At 39.1% G+C, this 16,918-nt stretch overlaps 2 protein-coding genes across 2 annotated transcripts in view; both read left to right on the top strand.

Moving 5' to 3' along the window:
• Nucleotides 1-16,918, top strand: part of MCTP1 (multiple C2 and transmembrane domain containing 1) — a 505,394-nt gene that overhangs the window by 17,447 nt on the left and 471,029 nt on the right.
• On the top strand, nucleotides 314-592 carry LOC113929318 (small nuclear ribonucleoprotein E-like). Its single transcript, XM_027606115.1, has one exon. The coding sequence runs from the start codon at nucleotides 314-316 to the stop codon at nucleotides 590-592; it is 279 nt and encodes a 92-aa protein (XP_027461916.1).

Below are 16,918 nucleotides of genomic sequence, written 5' to 3'. Positions count from 1 at the left end.
TTCCCTCCTTCTTACCTTCGCTCAGAATTCTTTGGCTCTGGGCATCTTCCCTCTCAGGTTGTTTCCTCCGGCAGCCCTTGGCACACAGTTCTTTGGAGGGAGTCTCACTGGAATGATTGCACTCTTACTCTACTCCTTGTGGCCAGGGGATGGGTGCTTGCCCAGGTCATGGGTGTACCTTGGAGCCCCAGAGTGAGGGAAACCCAACCTAAACAATGGGGACTGAAAGTGGGAGAGAAGCAGGTCCTTAAAGGCAAATCGGATTGCTGTGGGCATTTTCTGAGATAGCATGTGGTCTTTGTCAGCTTCCGCCATGGCATACAGTGGCCAGAGGCAGAAAGCACAGAAGGTGATGGTGCAGCCCATCAACCTCATCTTCAGATACTTGCAAAATAGATCTCGGATTCAGGTGTGGCTTTATGAACAAGTGAACATGCAGATAGAGGGCTGTGTCATTGGTTTTGATGAGTGCATGAACCTTGTATTGGGTAATGCAGAAGAGATTCATTCTAAAACAAAGTCAAGAAAACAACTGGGTCGGATCATGCCAAAAGGAGATAATATTACCCTGCTCCAAAGTGTCTCCGACTAGAAATGGTCAACAAAGTGAGAAATTCTTGAGAAGGCCATGTAGTTTGTTTTTTTAAATGTCCTTTTTTGGGAGTATAGTTGTAAAACATTTGTTCACATTGTTTTGATTACCTTCATGTTATTACTAGATGACAATAAATGCTATGGGATTGTTTTCATTAAAAAAAATATTGCTGTGGGCAAGCAAAAATTTCCCATGTGCACTTGGGGTTGTGTCAATAATCAGTAGTTGGGAAGATGAATGATCAGGCACCTAGAACATTGATCTGTGAGCCGCTGGATCTAGTTACTGGTCTGGGCCACAGGGCTCACACCAGCCCTGCAGGAGAAGACAGTTTTTCCTGTGTTTTTAATGTAAAATGAGCATAGTGTATAGAATAAAAAAGTATGTCAGATTCCTTTTTTAATGCCTTTCTATACTATTGTAAAGCCATAGTAGTGAGATGAGTAGTTTTAAAGTCAGCTTTGGTACAAATGATAACACTTGAGTTAACTTAAAGGCTCTCATTAATTGAGGCCTAGAATGTTGGAAAAGACCCTATAAATCATACTTTCCATAGATAGATAGTGATGCTTGGGAATAAATATACTGAGGAAGTTAAAATACTGTCTTCTCCTTTTACAGAGTCTAGTATACGAGCAAGTCCTGATTCACACCCCACTTAGAAGCAGTTTCATTTATGCAGATATGCTTTAGCAGTATTCATCCATCGCTGCCTTAGTTTCTCTACTGTCCTGACTATCACACTCTGGAAAAAATTTTCCTTTCGAGGATCTCTAGTTTCAGTAGAAAGGAAGAGAAGGAATCGTGCAAAGGAAGAATGGCTGAGGCAAGCTGCCCACCTCTGGGGTGAGGATCCTACTGGTTGACTTCGCCATGGCAGAGAGAGGACTGGGCAGAGTGCCTTCCGGAGCTCACTAAGGTGCTAGCCCCTCCAAACCCCACATTTCTCTTCTGTAAAACTGGGAGAATAACACACTTATGCAATGGTGTTCTTTAGAGTGAGTTCCTGCCACATGGTAAACGCTCAAACATATTCATTATTCTATGCTGCCTGCCCTCCCACCCCCCGTCACTGTTAATAGGCTGTTATTCTCCAATATTTGGCTTAACAGGTATTTATTTCCTTTAAAAGTTACACCCTTGTCTTCTGGAACCTTAAGGACTGATCATTCCTACTCTAGCATGAATTAATTCACTTAGATTCTTTCCTCCTCATTCCTGGATAGAAAACTAAATTTTGATGGGGGTGGGTGGAGTTGGGAGTGGAATGAAGTGGCTTGATCTGTCAAATTTGGGGCAGTGACCTGGGCCTGAGGGGCTGCTGCAACACTTAGTAGTCGGCAGGCGTGCGAAGAGGCTGGAAAATAGTAGAGCTTTGAGTGGAGGTGTGCGGGAAGGGAGAATGCTGTCTGAAGACTTTCTTTGACCCCGAGCTTTGCTGCAGAATGACTGGATCTGGCAAAGGAGTGAGCAACCTACCGTGTTCTCCTCCTGTCCCTTATAATTTCTTGCCCCCAGAACTTGGGCTGGAGCTGCTAGGACTGTATTAGGAGGTCTCATCTGGAAACCAGCCCCATTTGTGACATTGCTTCCCTGGGCCGATGAAGGCAGTAAACAGCTTTCTGGAACCTCACCAGTTCAGGAAACCCAGGGTCTGCCTGCACTTTACAGATAATAGTTTTGTAATGATTGGCCTTCCTACACTTGAAAATGTTTCTTCACCACAGCCCAAGTGGAGTGTCTCCTCCGAAGGGGTCACTTTTAGTTACTCCCTTTGCTTAATATATGCCTTGCACATAGTAGATACCCCACAAATGTGAAATCAAATTGAATAATTATTAAATAATTTCTCTATTAATTGAAGAAAAACTTTTAATTTTTATTTTTTTAAAGATTTTATTTATTTATTTGAGAGAGAGAGAGAGCAAGCAAGAGCGAGCACAAGCAGGGTGAAGGGCAGAGGGAGAAGCAGACTCCCCACTGAGCAGGGAGCCTGATGTGGGACTCGATCCCCAGAGTTGGGATCATGACCTGAGCTAAAGGTAGACGCTTAACTGACTGAGCCACTCAGGTGCCCCAAGAAAAACTTTTAATTTTTGAAGTATTAGGAGAATAATTAGGGATAAATGATATGGTATGACATAAATGAACTTTATCTTTTAGTTTTCTGATATTTATTGAATAGCTTTGGTCATTTATTAGAAGAATATCTCAAGGAGCTGTTTAGCTGAAACTTTTTAAAAAACATTTAACACATCTTTATCAATTTCTTAATATTTATGCAACAGTGAACTTTTTCAAATAAAACATTGCATAAGTCCAAAGTTCTGTTTTTAAAGAAAGAATTTAGTTTTACCATGTTTTAATTGTCAGAACAATTATATAAAGTCTGGAAAAAAACAAACAAATAGATGAACCCAACATAAGAAAGTTAAATGCAAACTTTTGTTCACAAAGTCATAAGTTTCTGAGTTAGGCTATCTCTTATACTCCTGAGAATATCCCACATTGCTACAACTACTGGAGGGATTTTATTTTTCAAGGTTACATAGACAGAAATCATCAGTTTCTCAAATACAGATTTAGAATGTGATTCCAAATCTTTCTCTGCTCACAGCTCTGCACATAGTCCTCCCTCGGGTTTTTTGCCGAGAACTGATTTAGGCATCTTCATCTCATTCTTGGTCCTTTTATATTATTTATATTTTTATTTTTGTGTGTCATTTCCTTTCCTTCCTAAAAGCGGGTGTGATGCCTAAGAATAGTGGTGCTTTTGGTATCCTCTGAAGGTATTTTCAGAGTGCCTATCTAGGTACTGTGCTAGGAGTAGCATGCAGGGCTTCCCCGCTCTCCTTCACCGTTTCACAACTGAAACAAACTACAAGCTCTCAGAAGTCTCCTTGGTTAAAAAAAGTGTCCATGGATTGTAGACTTCATTTTCAAGAGCTTGATCATCTTAAGACCTACTGGCAAGAGTAAATGAGCAGGCAAAGACTTAGTGAGAGCAGAGCCATCGTGGAAGCTTCAGTGCTCCAGCCATATCCCCTCCTCTGGTGATGTGCCCTTCCTCCCACCTCTGGGGCTGTAGGTTGTGTGGCTTCACAGCTGTGTCCCTCTGTGGGGATGCTCAGAGCCAATGACTGCTTGATGAGAGGTTAAAGGCCCAGCCCTCCTCCCTCCATTTGGGGCATCTCTGCAGTCCAGGCTCCAGTGCTCCCGGTGGGATCTATTTCAACTCCGTTGAAACCACACTGTGGGTCACCTTCTCCCTCCCAGCCTTCCCCCCTCACGTCTCTAGGGGCATCTTAAGGGGCACTGCCTTTGCCCCAAAAAACCATCTGCATGCAGCTCTTCATCACAGAGAACGTTTCTAAGAAACTCATTCTAACAGACACCATTGTTGAATTTCTTGAAGTGATCTCGAAGTTTTTGGAAGAAACAATTAGATGTCATGGAAACAATGACAATGGTTTTGAAGAGTTTGGTGATACATGGACATTTTGAAGACAATCAAGGGAAGTTTTGCTGGTGTGGTTACACCCAGGCTTAAAATAACATTTACGGGAGGATGAAGAAACGCAAATGTGCCGGAGGGATGAGCATTAGGTGGCACCAGAGGGCAGTGAAGTTAAAAGGAGATAGACAAATACTACAGGAAATCATTTATTATAGAGCAAAAATTTTAAGTTTTTAAATAAGTATTTTTAAAAATATCACCAAATGCTAACGTGGGAGGAATCTTTTTTAGCTACAGAATCACACTGTGGCCTGGAGATTCAGATGTTGCAAAAAATTAGTTGAAAAGCGCCTACCACTTACTATTCATATATTATCTCACTGCAAAGATCAGGAAATGATCTTTAGCTGTCAGATTAAGAATTCTATGAATTAGGTGTTCTTTTATTATTTATAAAATAATAAGGTCTTAAGGTGGTTAAGTGTTCCTAATAGTACATTTGCCTGGAGTATAGCAGCTACTCAAATGTTTATTGAATGCATGCAAGAATAGGTGGATAAGGCTGGGAGTTGAACGCAAATCCTGGATTTTTTTTTTACTGTTGAGAGGAATGGAACTTACTTCAGAAAAGCTGCACAATCTAATGGGACTTCCAGTACTTTTGGTTATTATTGCAATTAGGTAAATATGTAATCTTGACTTTTTTAAAAACATAGAATGAACTTCTAAGAATCTATTACTGGACATAATCAAAGGTATGAACCAAAATCTCCATGTAGATAATTGTTCATCACTCTGTTACTTTTAACAGGGAAAAATTGGAAATGGCTCAAATATAATGCTTAAAGAATTTAATAAACTGTAGGTATGTGATAATTTAAAATATTTTCAAAACATTTATTAGTATGCATTTTAAATGAACTTTATTTTTAGAACAGTTTTGTAATTACAGAAAAATGACAAAGATGGTACAGCAAATTGCCATATATTCAGCACTCAGTTTCCCCTCTTTTTTTTTTTTAGAATTTATTTATTTATTTATTTATTTGACAGAGAGAGCATAAGCAGGTGGAGTAGCAGATAGAGGGAGAGGGAGAAGCAGGCTCCCCGCCGAGCAAGGAGCCCCATGTGGGGCTTGATCCCAGGACCCTGGGATCATGATCTCAGCCAAAGGCCAAAGGCCGTCGCTTAACCAACTGAGTCACCCAGGTGCCCCTCAGTTTCCCCTCTTATTAACATTTAGCATCACTATGGTACATTTGTTACAGTTAATGAACTGACATTATTATTAACTTAAAGTTCATACTTCATTCAGATCTCTTTAGATTTTACCTAATGTCATTTGTCTGTTCTGGGATCCCATCTAGTATACCAATTATATTTTGTCATGTTTTCTTAAACTCCTATTGACTATGACAGTTTTTTGGACATTCCTTATTTTTGATAACCTTGATAGGCTTGAGGAGTATGGTCAGACATTTTGTAGAATATTTCTCAATTGGGATTTGTCTGATGTTTTTTTTTTTTTTTTTTTTTTTTCTCATTATTAGGCTGGGATTATGGGGTTTGGGAGAAAGACCATGGAGGTAGAGTGCCATTCTCATCAGATCTTATCAAGGGTGCATACTATCCACCTGACTTATTATGGTCAATGTGATCCTTGATCACTTGCCAGAGGTAGTGTTTGGCAGACTTCTGTAAAGTTATCCCCCCACCCCCACACACTTCCCATACTGTATTCCTTGGAAGGAAGTCATTGTGCACAGCTTATACTTAGGGATTGGGAAGTTATGTTCTGCTTCTGTGAGGGTGGAGTACTGACATAAATTGTTTGCAATTCAGCAGGAGCGATTTATCTAGTCTCCCTATTATTTATTTATTCAATCATTGATTTATAACAGTATGAACTCATGGATATTCATTTTATGTGGGTTATAATTTTGTGTTATAACCCAACACTAATTAATTTACTTTTCCACTCGGATTGTTCCCACTTTGGCTACTGAGAGTTCTTTCAATTGGCTGCTGTGTCCCTTTGGCTTATTCCCATCTTTGTACGTGTATTTATTTTCTTCAGTATTTCCTTACTTTCTTACTATAAGATGCTCAAGGCTCATCTGTTGTTTCCTGCTCTAGTCCTAGAAATAACCATTTCCTGAAGAATTCCTAGGTCCTTTTATTGGGGAATGGTATTAGAAACCAAGATTTGGACATGAGGTATGCTCATTGCTATCGGGAAACATTTTTAGTGGCATAGGACACTGTTTATTATAATCTGACATTTTTTTAAAAGACTTTATTTATTTATTTGAGAGAGAGAGAATGAGAGATAGACAGCACGAGAGGGAAGAGGGTCAGAGGGAGAAGCAGACTCCCTGCCGAGCAGGGAGCCCGATGCGGGACTCGATCCTGGGACTCCGGGATCATGACCTGAGCCGAAGGCAGTTGCTTAACCAACTGAGCCACCCAGGCGCCCTATAATCTGAAAATTTAAAAACACATGAAGTTAGATAAACAGTGATATCAATTGTGTATATGTAAAAGCTATAAATATAAGTTCATAGAAAAATAAAGAAAATAATATCAATATAGCAACAGTTCATTTATCAAAGATCGTAAGATTTTTATATTTTTATACTTTTCTTCCCCCCTCTCCACCCCAGTTCTGGATCATGAATCATACATCTGGCAATTACAGAAAAGAAACAACAGCTAGTGTCTTTTTTTAAACCTTAAAATTATTTTTTAAAAGTAAAATGAGGCACAGAGCACCTGGGTGGCTCAGTTGGTTAGGTGTCCACCTCTTGCTTTCAGCTTAGGTCATGATCTCAGGGTCGTGAGATCAAGCCCCATGTCCAGCTCCATGCTGAGCACAGACCCTGCTTAAGATCCTCTCTCTCTCAAATAAATAAATAAATAAATAAATAAATAAATAAATAAATAGTAAAATGAGGGAGATCTTGTTAATGTTACTCATCTCCTCAGACTGTATTTTACCAATCATTAAGCAACATTCTCAAGGTAGATACCATGAATTGAACCAGAAGCTGTTATCAACATCTGTTCTGAGGAGAATTTGAGGACAGTTAATGTAATGAGGGAAATTTTCCAGTGACCACAGTGTGGTGAAATGTCCTTACCAGTATTAAAATAATTCAAAAACATTATTCTTATGTCAGGGTTTCTTAAACTTCAGTAATTCATAGTTTCTACCATACCTACCCACCACCTGTACAATATGTATTTAATGGTTTTCTCTAAACTGATTTTTTAGGTACACTTAAGAAACTGTTTTTCACTACCCAAAATAAAAATCTCCTATCATGAAGAGAATGTGAACCGAAAACAGATTACATTGGAACAAAACAATGTTATTAAAAGTAAAAAAGTAAAGTGAAGCGTGTGCTGATGTAAAGTCAGCATGTAGAAATATGGTATAAAATTTCTTTATGGTTTTGGACCCTACTTCAGCACCTCATCTTGCTTTTTCTTGCTCCCTCCAAATAAGCTACACTCTTCTTCTTCTTTTTTTTTTAAAGATTTTATTTATTTATTTGACAGAGAGATAGAAGAGCACAAGCAGAGGGAATGGCAGAGGGAGAGGGAGAAGCAGGCTCTGCACTGAGCAGGGAGCCCGATGCGGGACTTGATCATGACCTGAGCCGAAGGCAGGCGCTTAACCATCTGAGCCACCCAGGCGCCCTAAGCTACACTATTCTTACTTTAGAGCCTTGGGCACCTGGGTGGCTCAGTTGGTTAAGCGACTGCCTTCGGCTCAGGTCATGATCCAGGAGTCCTTGGATCGAGTCCCACATCGGGCTCCCTGCTCGGTGGAGAGTCTGCTTCTCCCTCTGACCCTCCCCCCTCTCATGTGCTCTCTCCCTCTCTGTCTCAAATAAATAAATATATAAATAAATAAATCTTTAAAAAAAATTTAGAGCCTTTTATTGGTCACAACCCTCCCCGTTATGCTCTTTCTTCTGCCTGGAACATTTAGTTCATGTCTGCTCATTTGCCAGCTATCAGCTCATCCTCAGGGAAGCTGTTCTCTGTCTTCCTGACTTGATCAAATCCCCAGTTACAGTTCTTTCCTTTATATATTCTGCTTGGGAGCACTGTTCCCAGTTGGGATGTTATAATAGTGAGATTATTTGAGTGCCCATCTTTTTTAGTTTCCTCCATTAGGGTGTGGATCTGGACACACTGTTGTATTCCAAGCACGTTGGATTGTGCCTGTCCTATAAAAGGAACTCACTAAATACTGAAATATATGAATGAATGAACATAACACTCCCTAGGTGTTTGACATTATGATTGGTGAATTCCAAATATTCCTTGTGAGTGTAGTATTTTTCCTCTCAACTTAATTTGTTTTTTCCCCAGGTCATGTTGAATTTGACTAATAAAGAGGGATAGGAATAGACACCAACTAGCTTTTTGTGTCCCTGAGAAGGATTTTGAGGGTCAAGCCTTGTCCCTCTCCCTACTCATCTCAGACTCCTGCTGGCAAGTTTGGCAGCTTGTATCCATCTGGGTTCAGCAGTGAGAGGTGCGTAGGAAGAGAGAAGCCAGAGTATTTCTCCTGACATCGCTCTGCTTCTTGGAGAGGCTCTGGCCAGGGTAATATGTCTCCTATGCCTCCAGGCCCCGCACCCCCGCCTCATTCCAGTGTGATATTTGCTTCCCTGGGTGACCTCAACACTGGGCCCCAGTCACCTCCTCCCCTTTGTCTATCCTAAGGGCGACAGTAACTGTCTGTTTTTGCCAAACTCTGGGTTGCCTTGTGGTCCCCTGAAGAGTAGATCAAGGAACAAAGCAAAAGAAGAAAGGTCTAAGGCGACGCAAACTAGGGTTCTGCCCATTTAGGTACCATGTGGCAGAACCTGATGTGGGATTTTACTAGAAGAGTTCCATGAAGTACAGTTTTTAGCCCTTTATTTAAGAGCATCTGATGTTTCCGGTTAGCCATCGATGCCCTGAGCTACAGGTGAACCACCTTCCCTTGCACTGGTTTATGGCTAAACTTCCTGATTTAGTGCTAGTATGCACACATTGCTTAGGGAGGGCAATGACTCACTGATTCTTGGGGAAGAATCGTCGAGAAGTTCTGGAGTCTAGTCCTTAAAGGCAGGCTGCATTTTGATGCTAGGGGAATTAGGCTGCCTTTAATTCCTGGTTCTCTGACCCTCTGCTTTTTATGTAATAACTAACCTTTGTTCTTTGGGCTCCTATTTAAAATAAGAAGCATGAATCACAACACTCTAATTTTATCTTTTCTGAGAAAAGGGTTAACACCAGCTCTTCTTAGTGTCCTCAGTGTACTTTCTAGCCTCGGACTCTAGGACCTATAAGTTTCCCATTCTTCACAGGACTGGGGGTGGGAGGGGGGTCAGTGCACAGCGGGGAGGAGGGGGGTACCATCCTGGCTCTGCAATGTCATTCAGTTTATTATCTCCCTGCTCTTGAGTAGAAAGCTTTTAGTCTTATTTCCATCCCAGCCCTAGTATATGGTCAGGAAATGAAAGAAGGAATTCTAAGAAGGACCACTACTCGATTCTTTGTTATTGAAATCCTATCAATTCTTTAAAATTGAGGGAAATGCTAATATCCTCAAATGTCTCTGGTTATTTCTATTTAGTGGTATAGCTCTCCATCACATGGTGAAGACTGGCTCTTTGTCAGGCACTGGGCTAGTGCTGGGAGTACAAATAGTAGTGGTAAGATGTGGTTGCCACTCTTCAGTTGACAGCCTAGAAAGTTATTTGTTTACCTTTGGAAAGATCTGTATAGGAACAAGAATGTTTAACTCATATAATCTACAACCTCTGTATGTTTGGAACACAACATTGGCTTTCAACTTTTCATGATTATGCCCATGTTAAGAAATACATTTTACAGCAGACTCTGTACACACACATGGTTTAAAATTCAAGAAAATTCACAAGGTAACCTCTGATATTTTCCATTCCAGTCCATTTTTTAATAGAGCTGCCGGTTTGACCATTTTATTGATTTTATGACCCACTGATGGGCTGTAACCCCCAATTTGGAAAAAGCTGATGTCAGTATAATTTGGAATTGTTATACAAATTAGTATAACAATGCTCCCAAAAGATGATTAATTGACTTGGCTACATTGGAACTGAGAACGCAACATCCTGGAGTTTTCTCTCCTGCCTCTAAATTTCAGTAGCATCTATGTAGATATTTAACTTGGCAATTAATATATGCATTGGGTTTTGAAACATATCTTTCTATTGTCTTAAACACTAATTAAATTTTTTTGGTTATTTGTTTTTTCTCACTATATTTTAAGCATCTCAATATATGGCATCCATGTCTGTGTTTCGTTATAGCCCATGTGACTCACTATAATAACTTACATACTTCTATGTAAGTTATTATGTAATGTTAATTTTATTTGAGATTAGATACTGAAAGGCATCATTTGTGGATGATCAGAAAGGACAACAGGCTTTATTAATAGTTAAACTTGAGGTTAAGGTATGAGCTCTGGATCTAGTCTTCGTGGGTTGGAATTCTTGCTTCACCATTTACTAACTGTGTGGTTGTGAATGAAATGCTTCAATAGTTTATGGTTTGGGAGACTACGTTATTCACATTTTTATTGACTGAATTTTTAACAGATGTAGTAAACTTGTCTAGCGAGTTAAAAAATCTAGGGATTTATTGCCGATTCAATAAAAAGTTAATATAATAATAGGTATTTTATGGCCCAGACTACAAGTATGTTTAGTAATCATGAAAATTGCAAACTAAACAATAGACTGTCTGATGTTAGGATATTGGATTACCCTTTCAAATGGGCAAATTTACAATTCTCCGTCCCCACCACAGTGTTTCATATGCAATGAAATGAAATGTCTTCTTTTCAGGACCTTTAATAGTCCTGTCTTTGTGTGTTAGTTTAGAGTTACACATTTATTATTTTCTTAGTACATATACCTTTATTTTATTCTAATGATGTGTCGTGTGGTTTTAAAAAGGATATATGTGAATTTGGCCCTTTCTTTAGTAATTCTTTTCATGAATTTTCATTGGGAAACAGCAAAGACAAAGATTCACTGTGGCAGGTTAGTATAAGGTAGGTACTTAATGCATCATCTGTGTTTGGAGTACATTGCTTAATTGCATCTTGGTTCATTTTCTATTAAATTTGAACTGTGTGTGCCATACACTACCCCTTCTTCTGAACGGAGTTGTTAAACTTATTGTTGTCAGTGGGAACTTCAGAAATTATACCAGGAAAGTACTTATCCCATCCTCTGGCAATGTTCTTGTACTTGCACATAAAAATTCTTGTAGAGTATATGGATACAAAATGGATATTTTAGAAATAAATCTTTATTTCTAAAAAAGGTAATGATGTTTATATAGATGAAATTTTAAAAATCATCTCATGTGTTCTCACCCCTTAGTCTCTTGGATATTCTGCTAGTTGCCTTATAATCTGCCATATTTACTGTACTAGCTGGTGATTTTCATTTTTCCAAAAATGCCAAGTATTCTTTCCTTGAATGATTTATATGTTAGTATTGGTACTTATAAAAAACTATTTTTAACAACAATCATCTAGAAGGTACACAAAATGACCTTATTTTTCTCTTCTGCCAAGGTTGTTAATGCATTATTAAATGGAAAGATTGCCAAATTATTGATAGAATTGAGCTGCATTTGCTACAGTGTTTAGTCTTTGGGAATTAAGTCAGTCCTGTTGACAGTATGGGGTCCAATGTTTATGATATAGTTGCTCCTCACATCTATTATTTGTCAAACTAAAGGCGGAAACAAGTAAGAATTAGGAATGTAATTTTATATATGGGAAAAATAGGAATGGAATGCCTAAGAAATTAAAAAAATATATAAAAGTACAGATCCTAGACCTAGACTGCGTAGGTTCAGGTCCCAGTTACAAAACTTATGAGAGGGTAAATGCAAATGAAAAATTAGAGGCTTAATTCTCCTTAAAAGTAACAGATGAGACTTCTACCTCCTGCCTTTTCTTAGAATATTTACTTTAGAAAACTTGTAAGTTCCCTGTCCTTTTGAAATGAGTGCAAATCTTTTAAAATGCCACATAAAACTTTGCCCCCTGGAAGACCCAGGAATATCTTTCTTGAGGACCTGTGAAGCATCTCTTTGAAATGTTAATTTCAGGGAGGATAGCACCCCAGCCTCCCAGTTTCTGTGGGAGAGGAGAAGCCTAATTTTGGTAGGTTGTCTAGTCCTGAAACTACCTTCTGTCATAAAGATGTGAGAAGTATATTCTTCCTTTGGGCAAAGCCAATTAGCTAGCCCAGATGATCACCTGAATTACCAGGTGAGTTTAGGATGAACGCTATGTGACAAATGGTACATCAAGTCCTCTAACCTGGGGCCTACTTATTGTTTATCTTATAAGTACTGCACGCTAACCGATTGTGCCACTGGAGCTGTTAGTTATTGTTTATCTTGAGAGCATGTATGTAACGGGCTGTATCTGTTTGGCTGGATACAAGGGTGAGATTTATTTCTGTCTTTGCAGTCTTTTAGGGGAATGACTGTGGCGCACATCACGTTCTGGTCTGATGCTCATTCAGTAATAGAACTGTTTTCTTTCTTGTCTCCCTTTGCAGAGAGGTTTTTCTATGGCTGGCAGGAGATTTTGTTTTTAATTACATTTCCCCGGCACTTACTAGATATGTGGTTTGAGGCAAGTTTTTGAATCTCTGTGTTCCTTATCCGTTTCCTTATAGTTTCCTTATCTGTTAATTGTAGATAATAGTAGTACTTGTTACTACTGTTTTTACTAGGATTGTTGTGAAGATTAAATATAAAATGGCTAAATATGTGTAAAGTTCTTAGAGCCAGGTAGTAGTAGGTAAAGTATGAGTACTAGCTATTATTATTACTATAAGTAGAAATTTAAAATGCTCACTAATATTTTAAAAAGAAGTTTTGGCTTTATTCAATTCTGGTTCCTATTCTAATACACTGTATTTCCAGAAGATTTTCAATGAAACGGCCATTAAACTAAGAAATCCATCAGCAAGACATAAAATCTCAGCCTAAATTTCACCATCCACATGGAAATTGTGGAGTTAAATATTTCCCCTAAATTTGAGTAATCTGTGAAATATTACTCTTTCATTGATAATAATAGCTCATGAGATCAAAATCCTGACCACAAAGGCTTGCATGGCCTTTGTCTACTTCTTCAACCTTAAACTCCTACCATTCTTTCCCTTGGTAACTAGAAGGTAGTCATATTGATATTCTTTAGTTTCCTCTAACAGCCAAACATGTTTCAACTCAGGGCCTTTGCACTTGCTCTTCCCTCTTCTTGGAAAGCTCTTCTTTCATTTTTTTTGCAACTGTTGGCTCCTTCTCCTCATTTTCTCACTTGACCCTGTTGTGTTTTACAGCAATTGTCACTATCCAAAATTCTTGCCTGTATTTGCTAAATCTGTGATTATGAATATAATGGATGGGTCAAAATTCAAACTTATATTGGTCTGACTCAAAATCGTGTTTTCTTTGTATGGCACTAAAAATAACCCCCCCCCTTCTGTCAAAAACTGTAAAGGGTCTGAGATTTTACTGCACTTGCAAGTCAACCAGTTAGTTGCCACAGTTTCATGGATGCTGACAGAAGACACTAGAACCCTGGGTGAGAGATAAAGGACTTTATGACTTATGACATAGCAGATGAGCTTTATTATATATCTGTTTTCTTTTGCTATTCACAAGTGTCACTGATTCTTCATTGCTCGCACAATAAAGTCAAAAGGACTTAGAACAAGAAATATTAGGCCCTTTGTGATGTGACCCCTGCCTAGCTCCTCTCGCAACACTTCCTTAGTCAAACTATGCTCCATTCACACTGTAGTTCTCCCTGCTTACTCATTTCAGGTGTTTCAAGTCTCCCTCTGCTTGAGATGTACTTCTCCCTTCCCTTCCATGTTTACCTCTTTCTCTCCTTTAAGTCTCAGTGTACGTATCACCTCTTCTAACACAAATAGGCCTTAACCTTCCGTCTGTATTTTCTGTACTTATCCCTCTCTCAGTACTTGGTGAGGTTATTCTAGTTTCCTTTTCATTATTTTTAAGTTCCTGGAGGGCAGAGATTATCTTGTGTTTTTAGGTATATGCCCAGGACCAGGACAGAGCCTGGCCCTGAGCTGACTCTCACAGCCATTCAGGGAAAGAGCAGATGGATGAGTAAATAACGGAGTAATTCAGGTGTTAGTGACTGAGGACTTCCAGCCTGGGGAGAGCAAGGATGACCTAACTGTTATAACATTTCATTTACATTTGGGTAGCTATATGTATTCCAATGGAAGAAATGTAGAAATGTCTTATAGTATTGTTTTTATTCCTAATTAGCTTTGTTTTAGGAAAAAAAAAAGGGTTATCACACTTCCCCCTATCATATGTTCTTAAGTTTAAAAGTATGTATCTGGAAGGTCAAGAGAGCTGAAGTCAAATAGTTATTGTCTACCAGGCATGGTGTTAGGGTTTCTCCACACTTTTATAGTTAGTTCATTTAGTCTTTATAATAGTCCTAAGAAGGGATGCCTGGGTGGCTCAGTTGGTTAAACATCTCTCTTCAGCTCAGGTCATGATCCCGGGGTCCTGGGAATGAGTCCCACATCAAGCTCTGCACTCAGTGGAGAGCCTGTTTCTTCCTCTGCCTGCCACTCCCCCTGCTTGTGCTCTCTCTCTCGCGCTGACAAATAAATAAATTAATTAAATTAAATAAATATAATAGTCCTAAGAAGATAAAGTTAATTTCCTCTTCTTCCTAATGAAGAAATTGAGGCTCAGATATGAACATAAAATGCCCCAAGTCACATGGTCAGAGTAAACCTGTACTAAGTGCTTATGACAAGTCAGACATTATTCTAAGCACTTACATATAATCATGTACTCTGAGGTAGGTATTATTTTTATCTCATTTTTTAGATGAGGAAACAGAAACACAGAGAAGCATAGTAACTGCCCTGTCAGTTCACTCCTTATTGCCATCTGTTCCTTTAAGTCCTTGAATATATTTATAATAGTTGCTTTACAATTCTTGCTTAATAATTTTAACACCTGAATCATCATTTCCTGGCTTCTCTTGACTGCCTTATTTCTTGGCTGTGGGTTGTGTTTTGCTGTTTCTTCTTATGTCTAGTAATTTTCTTATTGTATGGTGTACATCGTAGATGATATATTGTATGCAGTCTGAATTATCTCCTTTTCTATTCTAGAGCATGCTTTTTAGTCCTAAGGCATGGGGTCTCAACTGAATGCCTAAGGTTTTCAGCAAGATCTCTTCATTCTGGTTTCTCCAGAACTCCATATTCCAGCCCTGTGCAAACTTTATACAACCTGTTCAGCTCTCACCTCTGTATCAGATGATGTCTGCTAGACTTTCTTGTTTGTACCAAAGACTCGTTATAAATCCCCATAATGACTTCCAGCCTGCTCTCTTCCCACCCCCTGAAGCTTGGGATTCTATTCTCCCTGCCTCATTGGCTTACTACAGTCCCAGCTCCTCTTGGTATCTGTTATCCTGCACTGCCCCAGTAAAGGCCAATCCTGGACTAACTCCAGGTTTCTCTTCTTTCCAGAACCACAGTTATATGCTACCTGTTCTTTTGGGTTCAAAAAAAGTGCCCTCTTACATTTTCCCATTTTATAGTTGCCCCTTCCCTTTTTTGTTTTAAACCAGTCCCATCTTTTTTTTATCACAAGAGATTTTCTATGAGTTTCATTTATCCATTGCTTTCACAGTCCCTTATTACTACATCATCAAGAGGTACATGTTTAATAAAACTAAATTTTCCTTGTTCTCATAATTATAAGGGGGATCAAGGTCCTTATGTCATATAGTATATATATTATCTATCTATCTATCTATCTATCTATCTATCTATCTATCTATCTATATCTCCTCAGAGCTGGGATTCATCTTGTTTATTGATTTACACATACTCAATAGCTGTAGTTGTACTTATCTCCATTTCATTAAGGGTTTTTTTTGTTTTGTTTTGTTTTAGGTTTTGTCCTTTCATTTGGAACATCTTCCTCTGTTCCTTCATTTTGCTTGACTCTCTGTGTTAGCTTCTATGCATTAGATGAATAGCCACCTCTCTCCGTCTTGAAGGAGTGGCCTCATGTAGAAGATGAACCTTATCATTCAGCCTTGCCCTAGATCTTCATTGTCTTTTAAACCTTTGTGATTATCCAAGCAGCTCATTTTATTTTTCGTAGCTCCCAGTAGTTGAGGGTGCCAAGTCCTTCCCCAAAGGGGAAGATTTCAGTCAGCACATAGATTCAGATTGATTGAAAGCCAAACTCTCAAGAAGCAACTTTTAAGTATGCAAATATATACAGTCCTATGGGATGAAAAGCGTAAGCCCCACTGGCCACCAGTCAAGGCAGTCTGGAGCTGTCCCCTGGGTAGCTTCACAAAGATTGGGGCTCCAGATGAGTGTACAAGCTCCTTTCTGGGAAATACTGGCAAGCTGTAGTGAGGCAGAGGCAGAAGGAGAGTGTAGAGTTAGTGCCTGCCAGAGGATAAAAAAAGAAAAAAAGAAAGAAAAGGAAAAAAAAAAAGGCTAGAGGTGTTTTTTGTTTTGTTTTGTTTTAAGATGGGGTCCACTGGGTGGAGCAAGACAGAAGGAGAGTGTAAAGGTGGTGCTGACCTGTCTCTATTCCCAGAAAGAACCCCAGAAGGCCCCCAAAATGTGTGTCAGATCAGATGCTTATCCCTCAGGCTGATGTTCCAAGACATGCAGTTGGGCTGTTCCCACAAAAGTCCAGGCCCTCCTTGATTATCACCATGCTGTGCCCTGAGGTGGGTGAGTCCAAGTGTG

This window comes from Zalophus californianus, chromosome 5 (assembly GCF_009762305.2).
Source record: "Zalophus californianus isolate mZalCal1 chromosome 5, mZalCal1.pri.v2, whole genome shotgun sequence".
Classification (NCBI taxonomy): Eukaryota; Metazoa; Chordata; class Mammalia; order Carnivora; family Otariidae; genus Zalophus; species Zalophus californianus.
This window is presented reverse-complemented; position numbering and strand designations above follow the sequence as displayed.